At 39.2% G+C, this 20,888-nt stretch overlaps 1 protein-coding gene across 2 annotated transcripts in view; it reads right to left on the minus strand.

Annotated features, from left to right (window-relative positions):
• Positions 1 to 152: 152 nt before the first annotated feature.
• igsf21a (immunoglobin superfamily, member 21a) overlaps positions 153 to 20,888 on the minus strand; it is a 190,752-nt gene continuing 170,016 nt past the window's right edge. Inside the window, exons 7-11 of one of the 2 annotated variants that reach the window (XM_063473621.1) lie at positions 19,300 to 19,780; positions 12,989 to 13,089; positions 9,349 to 9,541; positions 6,648 to 6,686; positions 153 to 1,643 (exon numbers count right to left, since the gene is read on the minus strand). In XM_063473621.1, coding sequence (XP_063329691.1) covers positions 1,567 to 1,643; positions 6,648 to 6,686; positions 9,349 to 9,541; positions 12,989 to 13,089; positions 19,300 to 19,780 — 891 coding nt within the window. In that variant the 3' untranslated portion in view covers positions 153 to 1,566. The remainder of the gene's footprint in view (positions 1,644 to 6,647; positions 6,687 to 9,348; positions 9,542 to 12,988; positions 13,090 to 19,299; positions 19,781 to 20,888) is intronic. The other variant, XM_063473622.1, reaches the window with a different exon arrangement.

Below are 20,888 nucleotides of genomic sequence, written 5' to 3' on the forward strand. Positions count from 1 at the left end.
TCACTGAAAGGCCAGAAACCGCAAAGAGTTAATGGCAATGTCAGAATCTCCTTCAAAAACCACGCTGAAGTCCGTATCATCAGAAAAAATCAAAAAGACGTCTTTTTCTCTACAGAGTCGATCAACACACATTCTTATACATTATGGTGGGATTTTATTTAAATAATTTCAACAGTTCTTTCAACCATCTTGACTAGCATGTGTCTTCGGTATGAGTAATAATGCTGCATATTGCCTGTATACAGCATTAAAAGGCAGGACAATAAAAATCATTTGTAAAACACGGTTGAACACTGTTTTAAGCAAAGTCAAGGCTTTTGAGTTTTGTCATCTCTCCATTTTAATAGAGGTGAAATGAAACAAATGCAACAACCCTGTTTACACAAGCTGCCTCAGGTGAACTCCTCCCTGGGATGGCGGCTAAAATGATCCTACTAGTACTGTAAATGTCTGGGTAAGAGTTACGTATTGTACACAATGTAGGTCACTTAAGATAGTATGTCACAAGTAAATAACTGGATTACAGGCCAGTGACAATGAGTTGCAGCGCTGTCATTTGCAACACACCAAAAGGAGAAAGAATCTTCAAACGTCACATGCACCACAACCCCAAAACAGCAGACATATGTTAGATACTTTTTACTCTGTCCTTGGAGACCTGCCATATAGATATAAAAAGCCCAAATGAGAAACAAAAAGGCTGTTAATGTTTCCATCCTTTTCAGCCAAGAATTATCTCTGAAAACAGAGTTGAATGAAGTACAAACAAGGGTGGAGGAGTGTAAACTCCAATTATTTCAGCAACCATCCCTCACCATAACCCATATAACCTCTTTTAATTATTTTTCAGTATTTACACTGATGTACACAAAATACACTCAAAATGAGATTTTTTTTTCTAGTTTCTGCATTTAAATCCTCTTGTACATTCTGAGCCATCAGAAAGAAAACAAAAGAAAAGAAAAAAAGAAATTTGTATATTAATAAAAAAGCGTCTCCACTTAGAGCATCTGTATTTATTCTCCCATGGTTTATCAGCTTGCTCTTAGTCAGGTACATCCCAGGATATGTAGCAGGTGTGGTTGATGTGGTGTCGCAGTCTAAAATCAGTTCCATTTTTCACATCTCAGTACCAATTTCAGTACCAATAATATTGTGAGTCAATAAAATAAAATCCAAATGCTTTTTTTCTTTTCCATTTCAAATCAACTGATTTTATTGGTCAACAGGCAGACGTGGGACAAGAAACAAAAAAAAGGTGTAACTGGGCGGGGCTATATAGGAGGTGGTTACTGTCATGTTCATCATGTTCTTTTCATATCATTATCTTGGTTATTATTTTTGTTACAAAAACAGTGTAGAGCCATCATGTGGTGGCACTGTTTCCTGATCGACTGACGTATGCAGGGTCTGTTGATGACTGGAGAAGGCTTGTGGGACTGTGGGAATTGTGTTCTGTGTGATTGTGTGTGTGTGTGTGTGTTACTGTGTGCAGGTGTTGATGTTACATAAGAAGGGCAAGTATGCGTGTATATGTGTGAGCGAGAACGTCTTGGATGAGAGGTTTCACGTCAGTTCCACTGTCACTGTGAGGACAAGTGCCATCCACGTTAATCCGAGCATATCCATGCGGGGGGCTTCATCTACAAAACCAAAGAAAACGACAATCAGACTGTTTCATTCATCGTTTTGATGTATTGTAGTGCATTAATAATAAATTTTAAAAAACAAAGCAATTGTTCATCCCACTGAGCAATTCTTCTGAATTATACTCGCGCTTGAAGTGGCTAAATATGTTATTTACAGTAAAATAGGAATTTCATTAAAAAGGGATTTTTAAGGGCATTGAACTGTTCTATGTTTTCACTCAACTGAAAACAATTAAATAAACAAGACCATATTGTGATGGGATCATAACAGCTGCCAGTGAGTTCTCCCACCAGGCCTATTGTGGAAAATATTTTTATGTTTATAAACCAGATAAAGACACCTATGAGACTTACAAATACATTAGGAATGCAAAAGACTGTGTTATCAGAGCTTAAAGCGGCTCAAGGCCTACTCCAGGTGCCCTTTACCCAGTACTCACGGGTGACATGACACCAATCTTCACAACCGATCCCAACTATACACCTGTAAAATTTTGGGACTGTATCTTGCACGGCTGTCCACATACCCATCTGAAAGTACTTCAAACCACTTATTTGACAGTTCCACCTATAGTAGGCATCCCCAGGACCACATTTTGCCATGACACACAGACAGTTAGACATACTTACAAGGTGAAAACAATTGTGGCCATGCTGCTGTAGCTTATAAAATTGTTTATGGCACACACATAAACTATTTTAACCTGATTGTTGCTTATAGACTGAGACTTTGCTTCATCAGAAAAGCATTTCTTCTCTAAATGTCCCAGCTCAGGGGGTTTGAAATCACTTGAGGTACAGCTGCAATCAAAATTATTTAGCCCTGCTGAGCTGTTAAGGGTTTATCTATTAAACCTTCCAAAGATGTTTATAAATTTTTATAAATCACATTTCAGTCGAGAGATATGATCAAAATAACATGTTTAAAATGTTTAACATCCTATGTAGGTGGATGACATTTTTGAAATACATCCATTCATTAATTTCCGTAACTGTGTGTTCAATTCAGAGTGAAATATAGAAATGTAGATGAGAATGTTTAAATTCTTTTATAAAACTGTTGTTTTTAAATAACTTACTGTTAAACTTACTACATGTCAGAATTTAATTAAACTATTGGGAACTAAAACGCAATAACAGCACCCGAATTTGCTTCAGCTGTGATAAAGATATACCAAAATCTTGTCTCAGCACGTGCTCCAGCTGTGTAATCAACTTGGCAACCTAAAAGTTACTGTTTTAAAGGGTAACAGTTATTTCACCAAAGTGTAATAGTTAAAGACATGAAAGGCCCAGACAAGAAGACATCACCAACAAGACAAGCACGCATGGATGTGGTTGCCTTTAGCTGTTGCAGAAAAGGGAAAAATCGACTGTGACTGACATTACGGATTTGGTGAAATACCAGGCGATTTAGCCCAAGCACATGCCTGGTGGTCATCTCAGTCCCCAGATATGAATCATCTTGAAAATCACTAGTTTGGGATTTAACAAAAGCACAGGAAGAATGGACTAGCAGTCAAAAAAAGAGAGGTACCAGAAGCCTGTGAGAAACTACACAGAAACACTTATTGGAGATCTAAAGTCGAGGGATCCTATTAAAAGCTGCCTGCTATTGGATCTTTAAAGAGAAATTTAAATTTATATTTAGCACTATTAGCAAGGTCAACATTATGTTTCAAGATTCATAGAAATATAGATTAATGTATTAGTCCTTCTTTGACTGTTGAAAACTTTATTTGACACATGTATTCATTATATTTTGACACATTACTCCAACTTCTTGCTGCTTAAGAGGGTTAAATGATTTCCTATTGCAGCTGAGTAATAGTAAATGCCTGTTTTTCCCTGCTTTTGAAGTGCAAAATAATATAATACAGCAATGACATATCACTCAATCAAAATCCAAAAATCCCTGTTTGATCTCGCTAACAGTTAAGCTGAATATAAACATTGTTTTTTATTTCTCATTCTTGAAAAATTAAATGCCTGGATATAGTGAACAATACTTCTATTTACAGTGTTTGTGCTTTTCATTTAACAGCATTGTACTATATTACAGAAGAGAAGTCATGAAAGAAACATGCTTTGTGCAGCTAATGCTTTCTGAACCTCCCTTGTGGCTGCTGAGGGAGGAAAGTTGTGAACGACCGTGGGTGTGTCTTTGCTGATATAACCGGCAATTTGTCCCAGTAGTGCCAAGACTGTGGCTACAATCACTCTCACTATGAGAGGATGACCACACTGTGTGTGGCAAGATTTAGGTTCAAAATTTAATCTGGTTAGGCCTGTTAGATAACACAGCCAAGCGATTCTGAAGGATCCACCCGCTCCACCAACTGACAAATGTTAATTAGTAAGAGTTAAATCAAAAAGAGTTTCACAAATTAATCAGGATTCCATGATAAATCACTTCTGAAGGTTAATTTCAGTAGAACTCTAGAGTGCCATCTGACATTTTACATACATTAAATTCCACTCTATTTATGCAAGTCACATAACATCAGACAATAACAACTGGATCTTTTCAATAAATACCTCATCTCATTTGGTAATGAGCTCACCCAACCATAAGATCATCATCTGAGGTTCTATTCCAGTCTACAGTCATGGATGCAAGTCACCCAGCCATCTGTTTACCTTCAGTTTTTGGCTCAGACCTCAATGCATTTCTGCCAACCTGATATTTCTTTAGACAACTGGGACTGATTTCTGTGGCAACATGTTTTTTAAAAAAGAAGGATGACTTTACCTCAGATGTACTGGCTCTAAAATGTCAGCTGGAATCATAATGCTTTCTTTTCACACGAATACTTTGACTCCAGAGAAGGTTTAAGTTAAGTTAGCTGGCTTTACAAATCGGCTCGACATTTCTGACAGTGGCTTTGACGTATCCGTTTGTATGCCCACCAGTCTGGATCCTTTCTGATCTGACTTGTGTTCTAATAAAGGTTTTTGGAAAATGTATATTATGTGATTACTACACATGGCTCTTGCAATATTGCTATTTTTGACTCAGTGAATGCAAAGTCCGTCAGCTATGACTTGTATTGAATCTTGCCTTATGGTTAAACAGCTGTGTCTCAGCAAAGCGGATGCATTTTGCACCATAGGGTGACAATTCCAAACTTGTGATGCTTCTACCACCCTTGGCTGACTGGTACAGTTTTATGTGACAGGAAACATGTCACATTTTTATTCAAAATTCACTCATCTATTAAATTCCGTTCATTGCAACATCATGCAGCTTGACAATTTGTTTCAGAGACTAGTATTCTTGTCTATGACAGACTTGACTGACTGGCAGATGTGGCGCTTCCTACTTGCACCAGATGAAGAGTCCAGCATTCAGGCATTAAGCTGCGGCACGTGTGTAGTGACCTCTTGGGGCTATGTTGTACCAATTTGACTTGCATGCAAGGCATGTCTGCGCGTCCATGCTGACCTGATTCTGTCCTTGCTGTGACACACCTGCTCCTGTGCTTACCATAGCATTTGCATTCCTAGATTTGCATCCCTAAGATAGGAAGGGAACAGGAGAGGAAGACGGGGGAAAAACAAATGGCAAAATGAAGAGTAAAAAAAAAAATGGATAGTGGGAGAAAGGTTTATAGGAAACAGGAAAAAAATAGTAAAGTGCTGCTGGACTACAAGGCTGTTCAAATTTTGCCTGACTTTAAGCTTAAAGACAGCTCTGCATGCCATCTGCTTGGGAAGCTGTTCCCACTGTTTATTGGGACAAACATAGGCAGTGCACACATGCACTGAGGATTATACTTCGGGCAAATATATCATTCAGATGTGTTTTCCAGTTAAGCAAAAGCAAATCCTTGCAAAAAAAAATATATGTAAGGTATAATATAGGTTCTTTATTCCTTTTGCATCTAAAAGTAAGAGACGTTACAATTTACAACAGCTAATAAATACACTCCTATGTGAACTAATCCACAAATAGTGTCATGCTGTACTTCATCACTTTTTGGAGCATGGGGGGAAATTAGACTAGAAAGAGTCTCCATATGTTTAACTGAGTTATCCCTATTGCTGTATCTAAACCCTGATTTCTGTCTCTGTATGATTATGTTCTTATTTGACTCTTGGTGAGTCATGATTCAGAAACCCACCAGTCAAGAATCCAGAGTCTGGCTTTTAACCAGCTCTGAATGTTTTCTTATACTACAGCATAATCTGCACTCCACATGAGGCCGATGTGATGGAAAATCTGCATCAAAAACAGAGATTGTGAGCTAGGCTCAAGAGAAAAAAACAGGAAAAATAAATATGATGGAGGAGGGAAAATAGAATAAGCAGAGAGAGGGAAATAAGGTGGTGACAAAAGGAAAAGAGCTACCAAAAATGGATGAAGCACTAAGAGAAACTGGCACTGGGAGACAGAAAGTGAGTACAAAAGCCAGGGAGATAGAACTGAAAGACAAACAGAAAAAAAATTAGAGCTAAAAGAGAGAGGGAGGGGCAAGAAAACAGGAAAGATGGAAAGGTTGTTGTCACAGCCCTGCGGCTTCTCCTGACAATCCCTCATCTTTACATATGATAATCTCAGAAGCCGCAAATGAGGCACCAATGCATATATGAAACACCGATAATCTTACACTTAGCCATAAGTGACAGGCACGGTTAGTCAGTGGAAGGGTTTGTTGCTTGCTGGTACTGAACATCAGCAAAGATTAATCCTGAATGAATCACTCTCATGCAGTGTATCTGGGGCAAAGTATTCAGGACAGAATCAAAAAACATCCACCTGTCAATACGCTGAACGTCGAAACCGCAGACAGCTAAAGAATTTGGTACTTTGATCAGTGCTACATTTCTGCACACATTTTCTCACTGAACCGACTGCAGTGTCACAGTTTGTTCTCATATTACATACAGCATGTCTGAAAATGTGATGATCAAACAATACAGCCAGAATTATGAGATGCATTATATTGAAAAACACACACACTGAATGCTTGTCGGCTCTGTGGTTGAAATACTTACTGTTCAGATTCTGTGTGTTTTTCATCATGCTTGGATTTTCTGTTGAAAGGACAAAAAAAAAAGAAAGATCAGGGAAACAATCAACCATTAATGTAGACACAGTTTATGTATAGAACTGAATTATATGCAAACAAAGAAGGAAAACAACTTAAAAAAAGAGAAAAACACAGTAATATCTGACAAAAGCTGTAGCTTTTAGTGACACTGAACTATGAAGTTCCTGTAGCGCATGCTAAATGGCAGGTCCCCAGTCGGAAAGGCTGGGGCTGCAAATGGACCTGGGAACACACAGCACTGCAAAACAACAACCTAGACAAATTTTTAGCAGCACTGAGATACGTGAACTAAAGCTGTGGCAAGGCAGTCTTAGAAAGACGTTTGGAGAAACCTACTGCACCTTTAATAAGCAGCATTGGTGTCTACCCTGCACAATCCTCTCTGACCATGTAGTTTCAAAGACCTCATAGGGATAAAGTAATTACAAAAAAGGGAGCAGTGGGTTTTCAGAGCATTGACAACAACCTTTAATTCCACTTTGTGAGCTATTTTTGGACGTTAGATATTGTATATGAGCAGGTGGAAGCCACATATAAAGCACAGTGTGAAACTTTACTTGTTTCATTGCAACCACATTAAGATAGCAGCTCCTCTGAGAGGCCCAGAGAAATTAGTGTGTGCACTCTCCATATGCATGCTTGTGTTTGCCTGCCCTGCAAATTTGCATAGGCATACATATTTGCGTGTCTCTGCATGTGTGTGAAGTACAGTTGTCTGCCTGTGTGTTTGTCCCTACCGGGTTTCTCATTTCTGCTGACTCACTTCACAGTAATCTGACTGGATATTATCACTGAGGGTGGCTAGAAATGTACATCATCAAGACGTGAACGCTGCTTGTCATTGGCGGAGCGTCTCTATAGCAAGCTATCATTATACTCTATTATTCTTGATGATGTATACTGAACATTTAGTGAAGTGAGCAGAGCCCCCAAGTACTTCTATCTCTTCATCCCCCCTACCCCGGCAGGTGTCTCATCTCAAGGCCATGGGGGATGGTGCCAAGGTCACTTAATCACCATTTACTTCCCCTTAGAGTGAGTGAAGGCAATCTACAAGGAGAAGGCAGACAGATGGGCCATACTAGGCACATAGCCCATGACACCTGAGGATGCATCAGGGTGTTAAATAGACATTAGTGCACTTCCTAGCAAAACGCTTCTCAAGGTAACGCCCGCCTAAAGTGGCACTTTTCCCTTAAAGTGGCTTCTTATTAGACCTGCCCAGTAATTTGTACATTTGTGACACACTTAAACCCTGTTCAAAGGAGTGTTTCAGGCGCAGAGATAGAAAGAAATGAGGATAACATGTTCTTTGTTTCAGAGTTGCTCAAGTACAAAAATGGTGTCAAGCTGATATATGTTAATAGGGGCACTGCAGGACTGAAACCCATGCATGTGCATACTACACATTTCTGAACTTCCCCAAAAAATCTTCCAGTGTTTCTTGCTTAACTTGACATCTGTATAGCACAAGTGTCAAAAATTCTCTTTACACAAGGACTGCGTAAGAGGAGTGGCTGTATCTATCTATAGTCATTGCACTTCCAAATACAGGTCTCTGTTACATGAATGCTTCACAATAGCTCCACTCAAAGATGACCCAGCATCTTTTTGCACCTGGTATGCATGCAGGCTTGGCAGCATTGCTGCCACAGAGAAATTATAGACAGTCATCAAGAAAGATGTGCTTAGTTTTTACAGGTAGCATTGAACATACATTTAAAAAGGTATTATTTTAGCTGACTTAAAGACAAATAATGTCTGCCTACTTTTGGCTGCAACTCTGCTGTAGCCTTTTTAGCCATGAGGTCATTCAAATAAACCAATTTAATTTCTGGATATCATTTACAATATGACTCTTCAGGGAAAAGTGAGTCAGGGGGTATGTTTCAACACGGGACCAACAGATTAAATTGTCAACGCACTTGTGCAAAGTGACATTTAGCTGTAACAGAAGTCATTTCATTGGAACTCTCAGAAAGGCAGATCCCAGTTCTTCCATGAGTGTCCAGTGCAAACAGAGCCAGAGGAGCAGGGCACACAGACATAACAGAACCTGTAAGCATTCCAGCTCCCACATCAACACCAGCAAATGAAGTACTTCTAGTTTTTGATGAACATTTTACTTTGGCTTTGCCATTGAACAAAGTGCTTTTCTAACACTGCCAACAACAAAGTCTTTTGATTTTAGCACGAGCCTTTGATACCATAGTTGTGTTTTGGTGTTTAAGTGAGAACAGCTGAGGACATGCCATTAGTGGAACAGTCACTAAATCCCTTGCTAGAGAATAGTTATTCTCAAAAGTGCTGCCCTTAAAAGAATGCATTGTGGAAGCAATTACAATCTCTTATTAATCACTCACTCAGCAGCATTAATGATTTATACCTAAAAGCGGTCACATAAATCTCTTAAGTATTCTTCAAAGATATTATAGATACATTAAAATGAATTTTGTAGAATTACGCAATTTTCTTTGACATTTAATTGTGCAAAATGTGTGCCTATGAAACTGTGACAAACATTATTTCATATTTATTGTCCCCTAAATAATTCATCAAAATTAAATGTGATTTCAGTTTAACTGCTAGCGTAGCAGCTGCTTCAGAATGGGACCAGAGTATGTTGCAGAGTTCAGCGTACATACCGAAGACTATGAGGCGAGTGTGCGTATCTGTGGAACCCAGAGGATTCTGGGCTGTGCAACGATACATGGAGCCGTTAAGCTCAGCTGGCACTCTCTCCAGAATCAGCTCCCTCCCCTCTCGCTGAGTGCTCCCATCCAGCAGGCGGCCCCCCACCCTCGTCCAGGTGAAGAGCGGCTCAGGGAAAACCTCATTCTATCAACACCCAAATGGGATGGAAAGAAAAATAGGAAAGAAAAGAAAAAAAATGCAGATGAATGGTGTTGAAAGGGCAGAACAGAGAAAGTCTGTGAGTGTCAGCCAAGAGATTAACAGCAAAGTATACATGAATAATACAAGCTCCAATTTCCCCCTAATGCAAAGGCAAGTTAACAACATGCATTAATAATCATGCTTCACTTTACAACAGTTTTCACAGATAGGCGTTTGTATCACTCTAAGTCTGCATCCTCAAAGGAAAAATTACATGACAAAAAAAGACAAATTTGAAAGATTTCTAAAGAACACGCTCCAGTCTCCAGGGCTCCAGAGGACCAGAGCCCCGGTCTTAGGGATGTCTTGAAATGTCAGCACCATAACCTCACATTTTGAGAAAAACATATCGCATGAAGTTAGTGTACAGGGTGGGCCATTTATATGGATACACCGTAATAAAATGGGAATGGTTGGTGATATTAAAGTCCTGTTTGTGGCACATTAGTATATGTGAGGGGGCAAACTCCTCAAGATGGGTGGTGACCATGGTGGCCATTTAGAAGTCGGCCATCTTGGATACAACTTTTGTTTTTTCAATAGGAAGAGGGCCATGTGACACATCAAACTTATTGGTAACGTCACAAGAAAAACAATGGTGTGCTTGGTTTCAACGTAACTTTATTCTTTCATGAGTTATTTACAAGTTTCTCTTTGTTCACAGCCATTGACATGTCGAAGAGGTTAACACGTGAGGAGCGGATCGAAATTGTGTTGATATCTGGTGAACGCAGTAACCGGGTCATTGCAGCAGATTTCAATGCAAGACACCCTACGAGACCACCCATCTCCCATGCTACAGTTAGCAAACTGCTTGCTAAATTTCGTGAAACTGGTTCTGTGTTGGATTTGCCAAAATGTGGACGCAAGAAAACTGTCACTAATGAAGAAACATCAGTGACTGTCCTAGCTTCATTCAGCAAGAGCCCACAGCGCAGCACTCGCCGCATGTCACTGGAGAGTGGCATTAGTCGAACATCCCTTCGGCGGATATTAGCTACTCACAAATGGCACCCTTACAAACTCCAGCTACTGCAGCATCTCAACGAGGATGACCCAGATCAGCGCACAGAATTTGCAGAATGGGCAAAACAAAAATTGGAACAGGACCCTCAGTTCAAGCTGAAGATTTTGTTCAGTGATGAGGCAAACTTTTATGTGAATGGTGAAGTTAACAAACAAAACCACCGCTATTGGTCTGACACTAACCCACATTGGATGGATCCCTCCAAGACTGTTGGAACAACAAAAGTGATGGTTTGGTGTGGTATATGGGGTACAACGATAGTGGGTCCATTCTTCATCAATGGAAACCTCAAGATATTTGGAAACCACTGGACATTTGAAATTGCTACATGATGATGTGTTTCCCTCTTTGTGCGCTGGCACGTTCCCTGAGTTTTTCCAGCAAGATGGTGCACCACCACATTATGGGTGCCAGGTCCGAGCATTCCTAGATGAACAGTTTCCTGGAAAGTGGACTGGTCGTCGTGGGCCAGTTGAATGGCCCCCAAGGTCTCCCGATCTGACCCCCTTAGACTTTTATCTTTGGGGTCATCTGAAGGCAATTGTCTGTGGTGTGAAGATACGAGATGTGCAGCACCTGAAACTACGGATACTGGATGCCTGTGCTGGCATTTCTCCTGCGGTGTTGCTATCAGTGTGTGAAGAGTGGGAGAAGAGGGTTGCATTGACAATCCAACACAATGGGCAGCACATTGAACACATTTTATAAGTGGTCAGAAACTTGTAAATAACTCATGAAAGAATAAAGTTACATTGAAACCAAGCACACCATTGTTTTTCTTGTGACATTACCAATAAGTTTGATGTGTCACATGGCCCTCTTCCTATTGAAAAAACAAAAGTTGTATCCAAGATGGCCGACTTCTAAATGGCCACCATGGTCACCACCCATCTTGAGGAGTTTGCCCCCTCACATATACTAATGTGCCACAAACAGGACTTTAATATCACCAACCATTCCCATTTTATTACTGTATGTGCTATCACTAACTGTGCTGAAAAAGTAACTGTCAGTGTGGCTGTTTCTGCTCAAGAGTAGTGTTTACTACAGAGGTCAATGAACTCAGAAAGAGCTAGCTTATTTGGCAAATACACATAAGTAGAGTGAAGCAAAACAAACAACATTTTCAGCTACTGCAGTTTGCTCTTCTTCCACAGTTTTTCAAGCACAGTGTATACTGTACTATAGATGTGAGCAAGTCTACTGTGTTTTAAGACAGTACAATCTTAAACGTGAACTTGTTGCACTTGTTTTTAAGACAATGATGTAATGAATACTGCTGTATAATAATAAGAATATAATTAAAAACATATTCAAGACTGACAAACAACACATCAATGAGAAGGAACAGAAAAAAAATCCTCTGTAAAAGAAGCATCAATAACAAATTCCACAGGGGAACATCTTATTTCATCAGAAAGGCGGGCAGCAAAATTATTAGTCTTGGCACAGAATCGTATCTATTGTGAAACCCTAAAGGCTAGGGTCCGGGGAAGGATAAGGGAAATTTGCTTTCTGATCAATCTGTACGCACTGATGCCTACGCTGCCGAAGGGCCCAACTGGCTGCGTACCACAGTCAAGCCTGTTTATAATAACCAATCTTAACCCTGTTCAAAAATAATCTTAAGGTCACTAGGCAGACATGCATGTTTAAATCTCTGAAGTCAATAACTCAGTGTACTAAACCGAGAACAACAACAATGCAGAATTTTAACTTCGTTCTATAAAATTTCATAAATTTCATTTCATTAAATTAAATTTGAAATTTGAAGTATGATTCCTATAGACTACAAAGTAACAAAGGGCACATGTGCTGTGCACCATTAGGCTGTTTTATATCAGGATTAGCCATATTCGCTTCACCTGACCGACTTTAGAGGCCTGGCTTCAATGTGTCATTTCTGTCAAAGATATCAGGACCACCCAGAGACCATTCACACAAAAGACACCTGCCCCTATTTTGGAAAAGAAAGCAGGAAGTCTGAAAGCAGCATCACAGCTGATAGCATAGTTTCCAACCTAACATAAGCATGTACATTTGAATTTATTCATTTTAATTCTTTAGTTTTAGTTTTACATTTGAGGATTTATTGAAAACAAACAGTCTGAAGAGCTGCAATGTTTGGCATTTCGGGTGTACTAACTTTACTAACTTTAACCAAAATGTTGAAATATAAATACTTTTTTTCCAAATAAATATTGTACATGCTTGAATAAATAGGTTAAAGAAAATATGCCTGTGCCCAGCAAAGTGGTTACTAAAGAGGGAAAACTAAACAGGCTTCACTGCACATGTGCACCAATCTCCTCCTATTGCAGACTTAATTAGTCTTTCATTTTCTTGAAACCCCATGCACTTACCCCTGGCGATCCTACCTGGAATCCTTGCACAGTGATGCGCACTGTGTCCCCTACCTTTGCCCTGCTGGGGGACATCAAAAGTTTAGGACCCTTTGGAGCAGCTGAAAAGAAAAAAAGACAGAGAGACAAAGGTCATTGTACTGAGTATGGGGAGCAAATCCTGCTGGATACCTGTTTGGTCGCAGAGGGAGGGATACAAATACAATTTCCTGTCTATTAAGGTCACAGGCCGAGAGGCGAGGGACCTTCAGGTTCTTTCATCCAAAGAACTGTGCTGGATTTATTCCCCTTTGGAGAGAAAAGGAACTAAATTGGGTAGATACTCATTACTAGAGGAGAATGGGAGTGCAACGGGTGGAGTGTGGAGGCAGTGAGATAAGGGACACTCACAGAGCTAATTCCCTTGTCTTGGTGCGGACAGCAGCCCCCAGATGGCTTTCATTTGGACCATCTAAAACAATGGGGCGCAAGTAGGAGAGGGAGTAGCCAGATTCTAATATCATGGAATTGTGAGAGGCCAGCGATTGTCCTGCGCATGTAGTGTTGAGATAAAATGAGTGATTTGCATAATGCTATTAAAAAAAATGAAGGTAAGTAATTTCATTGCAGCTAAACTGCACAGTACGCTGCATTAGGACAATATAAGCAGGTTCTGCACGATTTGTGATGATTAACAGCTCCCCTAAAGATAACTGCTCCAGATGCTGCACAGTTCCATATGTTAAACAAATGGACTGAGCATCACATGCAATGAGACTCAGGCTAAGGACATCCTATCAGTAATGCCTGTACAATGCAACCCAGGAGTTCTTCTGTTTAATTTGGTTCCAACTCTTAATATAAATGACACAGGGTGTTTGCTTTCATTGATGAACTCAACTAAAGCATAAATAAATAAACAGACAAATGACCTATACTTTTTGGCTATTAATCTGGAAACAAACTGTCCACTGTTACTAATGAATCACAGACTTTTCTTAGGCAGTCAATGATTACCAGCCTGTATCAGACTAATGGATTCAGAAATTACACTGTGGTTTGTGCGTGTGGCACTGTCCACAGTATAACATCCTCTCCTAGGGAATGTTATATAAAGCAGAAACAAAAGTAATTTAATTCCATGAAAATTTGCAAAAGAAGCGACTGAAACGCGATATTATTAATATCATCATCGTCATCATCATTATTTTTATTGTTGTTATTAGCAAAACTTGTTATTCTCTACAAGCTGATGTATCTGTTCAGACCCCAAGCAGCGTAAACGGGTGCAAATTCCAAAAAGAAATTTTGGCAACAGCAATCTTAAAAAAGAAAAATCAAAATCAGGCAAAACAATCACATCTTAGCCCTGGCATCCAAACCGGAGACATCATGTGAGCAATTTGACATGAGTGTTCCATCTCATGCTGAAGACGGATGGCATTTAACAGGCTAGTTTTGGCATGGTAGTGTGAAGCACTATCTTTCCACCTCCTACACACTAACAGAAGGGTATTTTTAAATACTGGTGTCATGGCGTCACATAGAGCTCGCAAGGCATATGGCTGGGAAGATGATGGCCGATTTCTGGGATTTGCTCCAGCAGTGACAGTTGGCGTCCTACGTCACCATCTTTGATTATGGCAGCATGCAGCGTGATGGACATGATACAGCTTCTTTGAGGTGAGGGCATCACAGGAGAAATGAGCCACGGTCCCATGAGACCTAATGTCACCTAAGGCCCAACTTCTTAAAGAAAGAACTGTTATGACTTTAAGAGAGGTCAGAGAATAAACATGCCCCCCAGAAAAACAACTGCACACCATGCATCAGGTGTGCTTTAATATCAAGAGAAGGAATCAACAGGTCTGCCCAGCTGTACACCAGACTTAAACCATTGAAGGGAACCTACCGTATTAGCCGGGTGACTGGTTCGGTTTAGAAAGAGAAGGTGAAGAGGCTTGCAGCTGAATTTAGAGGCCTGACTGACTGCCAGATTGTACCATCATGATGAATCAGGCCCCATGCTATGTGTTTCTTAGATTTACCTTACACACTAGGTGGCCAAAAACACTAAAATAAGACAGACCGATGACCATGGAATTATGTTGCAGTTGAACAAAGTCACAACATAGCGACATACTGCAACACATTACATGCACACATAATCCTCATAAATATTCAGACATGCAAACGCACACACAGATCACAGATGTGTTCCTGAAACGGTGCACCTAATGATCAGGACCTGGCACAGCAAAGACTGTGGACTGTTTAAATTCCTGGAGCCCTTCTCACTGCTGTAGGGTGTGGTGACATTTCCATCTCTTGTCTAATCATATTCAAATAAATCCAAGCCAAAAACTTATTTTAATTTTTAGGATACACTGTTCATGAATGAACTGATGTTCATGAATAAAATGGTCATGATCTCATAAAGGTGAGTCACTTTTTTAGACTTGTGAAGACTAGCACCAGATTCATTTTCATTTGTATGGTGAGCACAGAGCCAATCATGAATATTCATGAAGTGTGATACAACATTGGTCGATTGTCAGACTGTCGTTCTGTCTCCTGTGGCGATATTAAATCTCTGAAAGATTTATTACTTTTGAGCACTGAAAAGATCTCCCTTTCATTTCCTGACCAAACACACCTGAGAGAACCAAGAGGGTGTGTGTATGAGTGCAATTATCCAGTTACAACTGCATAATAAATGAACTGGGTATGTAAGTGATGAGAATCCTAAGGTGAGCTGTTTTACACAGTCACATTGAATTAGAGTTACTGATATACTCAAGAAACGTAGTGCCATTTAGTCTGGCAATAATATTCAACACAATTTTGTACGTGAATCACAACCATATTACCTTTTTTTCCTAAATACTATTCCATTCCAAGATGGATCAAGCTCTGAGCAGGTCAGTGAATGCTTTGAATTTCAAGTACGCTCTAATTACAATCAACAAACGCACATTTTCTGTTCTCATTTTTTCTACTGATGCTTCTTCCATCTCTTTAAAAGAACAAAGGTAGTGCTAAATTAATGACTTCAAACACAGCACAGAAAGGCTTGTCAAAATATTAACACTTTTGACATTTAGCAAGAGTTTCACAGGGCCCATTTCCCCCAGGTTGTGTCATCTGTATTATCAACATGCGAAAAAGGCAAAGAGCTGTTAGAATCCTTACAGCAATACTTTGTCTTGCGAAGACAGCTCATGCCATTATACCTTCAACTGATGCCGCCTGTCTCCCTCTAGCAAGTGATGTACTATATTTCTATTCACTTGGGAGATGAGGGTGACAGTTATTACATTTTAAAAGACGATTTTGTGGTATTAGAAATTCCCATTTGAAAAAGTGACAATGCCAGTCGCAACAATTGGTTTTTAAATAAGGGCCAAAGGGCTTTGTTAGACAGTAGATCCTCTTCAGGGATATGGCTGGTAATATTTCATATTTTTCTCAATATGAATGATTTCCATTAAAAGTTTAAAACCATCAACAAATTGATATAAATACAGTGCCAACGACAGGTGAAACCTCTATTATTTCGTTAGAACTCTATTGCTATCCAAAAACAAACAATAAAAAAAACCAACAAAAACAAATGTCAAAGAACCTCAGTAGTGTGCTAACAGATAAAATAGCTCTATAATAACTTAAAATGAGCAAATCACAACTACAATACATACGCTGCAGCGACGAATACTCACCAATAAAAAATTCAGTAAAAATCAGTCCACAACTAATTATTAATCCACCATATACTTTGAGTGTTTGACTTCTTTTGCACTTGTTTCATGAACTTTTCTGCACATGATTTTTGCCTAAAACGAACACTTCCCTTGTCAATCTGGACAGAAAACTGATCCAAAAGCTTCAACAGAAAGGAGTGTCCCATCTCCTCTAATTGATGCCCTGCAGATTCAACCTATTTACCCACATACACATATGGAATCTGGCATAAGGTCTTTTTGGCATACAAGTTGTGAGGAAATAAAACTAAACCTAAAATCCCCAATACATTTTTGTCAAACTTTCTTTCCTCAGGAATAATGTGCTACCTAACCATTACAGGAGTCAGAGGAGTGTGAGAGAAAGTGACTCTGAAAGTATCAATTTGCTGTATATAGCTAGAAATTCATTATTATGGTTTTTATTATATATGACAAGTGTCTTTACAGATATCCCTTAATAGCACACTTGAATAGTTCGAAGAAGTACATTACTACTTTCTTCATAGGATTTTTTCAGGTTTAAATTCAACAAGATAAAGCCTTTATTCCTTAAAACATTATCTTATGCTACTTGTATGTGGTTCTTTAAACTCATGATACCAACTATAAAAGTTGCTGTAAATCCTCCCTTTAACAAACAAACAACACATGCCATTTACATATGTTAGACCTGTCATTTAGTTCATAAATACAATGTAGATATTATAAATGAATACATTTTGAACAATTTTAATTTAAAAATTGTTCTATAGGTACCTCAGTCAATGCTGCCCGATCCCTCCATACTAGACCTTTCTGTTGTATTGACTAACAAGATATCAGATTTTTTTAGAACTGCATACAGTCCCATTGCACTCAGTCCCAGATATTTAAGAAAATTGTATTTTTAATCAGTCAATCAGTGTCATTTATTCAGATCTCTTTGCTCTGTATCCATACCAGTTTGCAGCCAACAATCTATGCTTGTTCACAGTGAGATTTCCAACACCTTAATGAAGAGGAAAAAGCAACAAAACAGGCATTTAATAAGTAAAGTAATGCCTATACCAACATTTAATAGTATAACTTTAGCAATTTTCTGTTTCCTTTAAACTTGTACTTAAACAGGTGAGTTACAATTCTAAGTTATCGATTTTACGAAACCATTTTGTTCAAAACTATATTTTATTCTGGCCCGTAGAAGTTTTATTCTCACAGTAACAATTCTGATAATCTTTTTCTTTCTTCTACTAAAGAAAGAAAAATGGAGCCTGGATTTAATCATAATAATCATCATCAACAACCTCACACTCTTGTCTCTGCTTTTGGAAGGTTTGGTCTAGCACTTAAAAGAAAAAAGATAAACCCATTAAGCAATAAATAAATAAATTAGTTTTTTTTTATTTATTTATTTACGTAATATTGAGGCAGGGTATTTGTAAAGCTAAAAAAAATATTGACACGAAAACATCATCTTCTTCATGCATTGTATTTTCCACTTTTAAGTTAGTAATTAATTTGTAAATGCATTCTCTAAGTACTTAACGTAATAACATTTCCTATAGATGAACTCAGTTGTAACCATTGCTGCTCACCAGCACTGAAAATGGGGACTTTTAATTAAATGAAAGGCGAGGATGTGACATTGCAATGGTAAGCCAGCCACAGCCTCCTCATTCAGAGCCTCTTTTGCTTTCAAACACTGCTAACTTTTCATGGAAGATATTGTCTCTGTTTATCATGTTACGACTGCTGGCTTCTATCCAGGAGTGTGATGCCAACGTACTGCCTTTGAAGTGTTAATTGGATATGCTGGAAGCCATCTTTGTTTTTGGAATAAAAAAAACCCCCAAAAACAACATTTTTAAAGTCAGAGTATGTGTGTCTCTCTCTTCGATCAGATGCTATTAAAACTTAATGCTAAGTTTTCCCATAAAGTGTGACTCCTGTTCTCTGAAATCAGTATTTGTATTTATTCTATCTCCTTTGATCGTTTGCAGATGAACAAACAATAATAATCCTAATGCCACTGTGTTTTTCTCCTTCTGATGAAATGGCAAAATTAAGACACTATGTCTCTGACACACTAAAGCACATTACTGAAGAGCTTAAAGGAGGTTTTCATTGAGGTTCGAAGAAGTGGAGCATCTCTGTGAGTGCCTTTCCTATAATATAACGTTGGTCAGTGTGTCTAAATTCTCATCTGACTTCTCTAATTCAGGCTGACTTTTTCAATAACGCTCCTGAGTTAACTCAATCTAACAACAGACAGCTCGATGAATTGCCCTGTCATTCACTGTGAGTTTTGCATTCAGTGTTAAACTTGCAATCTGCTCAGCTGTAACACAATTAAGCAGCATCAAATGAAAATCAGTGTTGTTCTGAGTACATTTGCAACGAAGACATAAGGAGGCCCAGTCGGTCTCCAAGTGCGGCAATGGGATACGAGGAGACAGCAGGAGATTAAAAGAAAAAAGAAATGAGAAACGAGTATATGTCTTGCATTTTTTTGAGTGGCTGGGAAGTGGAAAAGCGGACAGATGAGCAAAAGGTCTGTGTGGGAATGAGTACAGCATGCAAAAGCAATGAGTTGGACAGCATCCTACTCACCTAGAGTGACCTCTGTCTGCATAGGCATGGACAGTGCTGGATGCTTCACTTCGCAGCTGAACAGGGCATCATTATCTAACTGGGGGTTGAGGGTCCAAGTAAGTCGGGCCTGCACCACCACAGAGCCATCACTCTGGGGGATGTGAGTGTGGCTAAAGTAGTAGAGTGGGTCTGTGCTGTGCACCCAGCGCGGGAACTCCCGGCTCACTACTGTCTCTGGAATGACCTCTGTTGCAGGGCTGGGTTCGTAGGCCTGTTGTCCATGAGTGTGGACACGTTGGGGGCTCTCTGTGTACAAGCGGGGCGACCGTCCTTCGGGATCCAAGAGGGAGAGGGACCGCTGTAACTTAGTGTCATCAAGGTCCCTGCTGATCAGTGGCCTGGCTCCTCTCACCCCTGCTGAGCTGCTCCCCTGGTCGTTGGCGGATGGTAGAGTGTAGGAGATCACCTCTATCAGCTCACCATCTCGCTTAAAGTATACCTGTAGGCACAGAAGCGTTGAAAGAGAAAAACAGATGGAGAGGAGAGCAAAAAAGAAAAATAAATTGACATATTTAACTAGATACTTTATCTTTACCAGAAGAGTACACACAAATGCATGACTTCAATTTTGCCCTAATAGAATATGTGGTCATTAGGAGGCATCACAACAAGCTGCGCGGTAAACACAATATTGACATATTAATTTCAACACTGATTCTCATTTTAGTTCTATTTTGATGTCAACAGCTACTGAGGGCAATATCTGTCTTTTCACCTGCTTAATGCAGCTGAATGGTTACAGCCTATTGCTTACGCTGTCTGTTGGCTGTTCCATGCTGGGACAGCAGCATACAGTGGGATTAATAGATCGGCAGGAAAGATTAAGAACAGAGAGCCCACACGGTAAATTTTGTTTTGCCACAGAGCCATTGCACTCAGTATAGAATGTGAAAATATTCAGTTTTTGTTCTCTGTGCTTTATCATCATAACAGCACCACCCACATTCTTATTTCTTTCCTTTCTTAATTGTTAAACATATAGAATAATGCCGTTTTAATTTGAGAATTGTCTCATTTCCTATATCATTCTGCAGTAGCTAGTGCTGCAGTCAGGGATTTCCCTGAATATTGCAAGTGTTTCCTTAGCATTTCATGCATCACATAATTTCTCCAGCTGCCTTATCTCTCAATAGAGAATTCATACTCCCATTTCTGCACATAACCTCCAGATATTAGCATTGAAACAAGGTTGTGTAGTTACTGCCTGTGGTATTTTTTGTGCTGTTAATGAACAGAAATTTTAATCCACAGCTCTTTGGGGAACCTTTGGTCATTTGAATTTAGTTTTTTCAAAGTATTATTTGTAGTTCTACAGTTCATTGCTTAGTATGTAAGTTTTTTTGTGCAGAGACGATATATGCTGTCTATAATTTACCAGCCTATATTTGCAATAGGGAACTTTACATTTTATGACTCTTCCAGCAAAAAGAACGATTTACATTTAAAGTGACAGCACAGCACTGGATGTTTTCCATCCCCAACAACAAGAACAACATCATCACCATCGGGGTAAAGGTCAGTTCTAAATTACCAGTATATTCCAATGT

This window comes from Pelmatolapia mariae, linkage group LG5, assembly GCF_036321145.2.
Source record: "Pelmatolapia mariae isolate MD_Pm_ZW linkage group LG5, Pm_UMD_F_2, whole genome shotgun sequence".
In the NCBI taxonomy this organism is placed as follows: domain Eukaryota; kingdom Metazoa; phylum Chordata; class Actinopteri; order Cichliformes; family Cichlidae; genus Pelmatolapia; species Pelmatolapia mariae.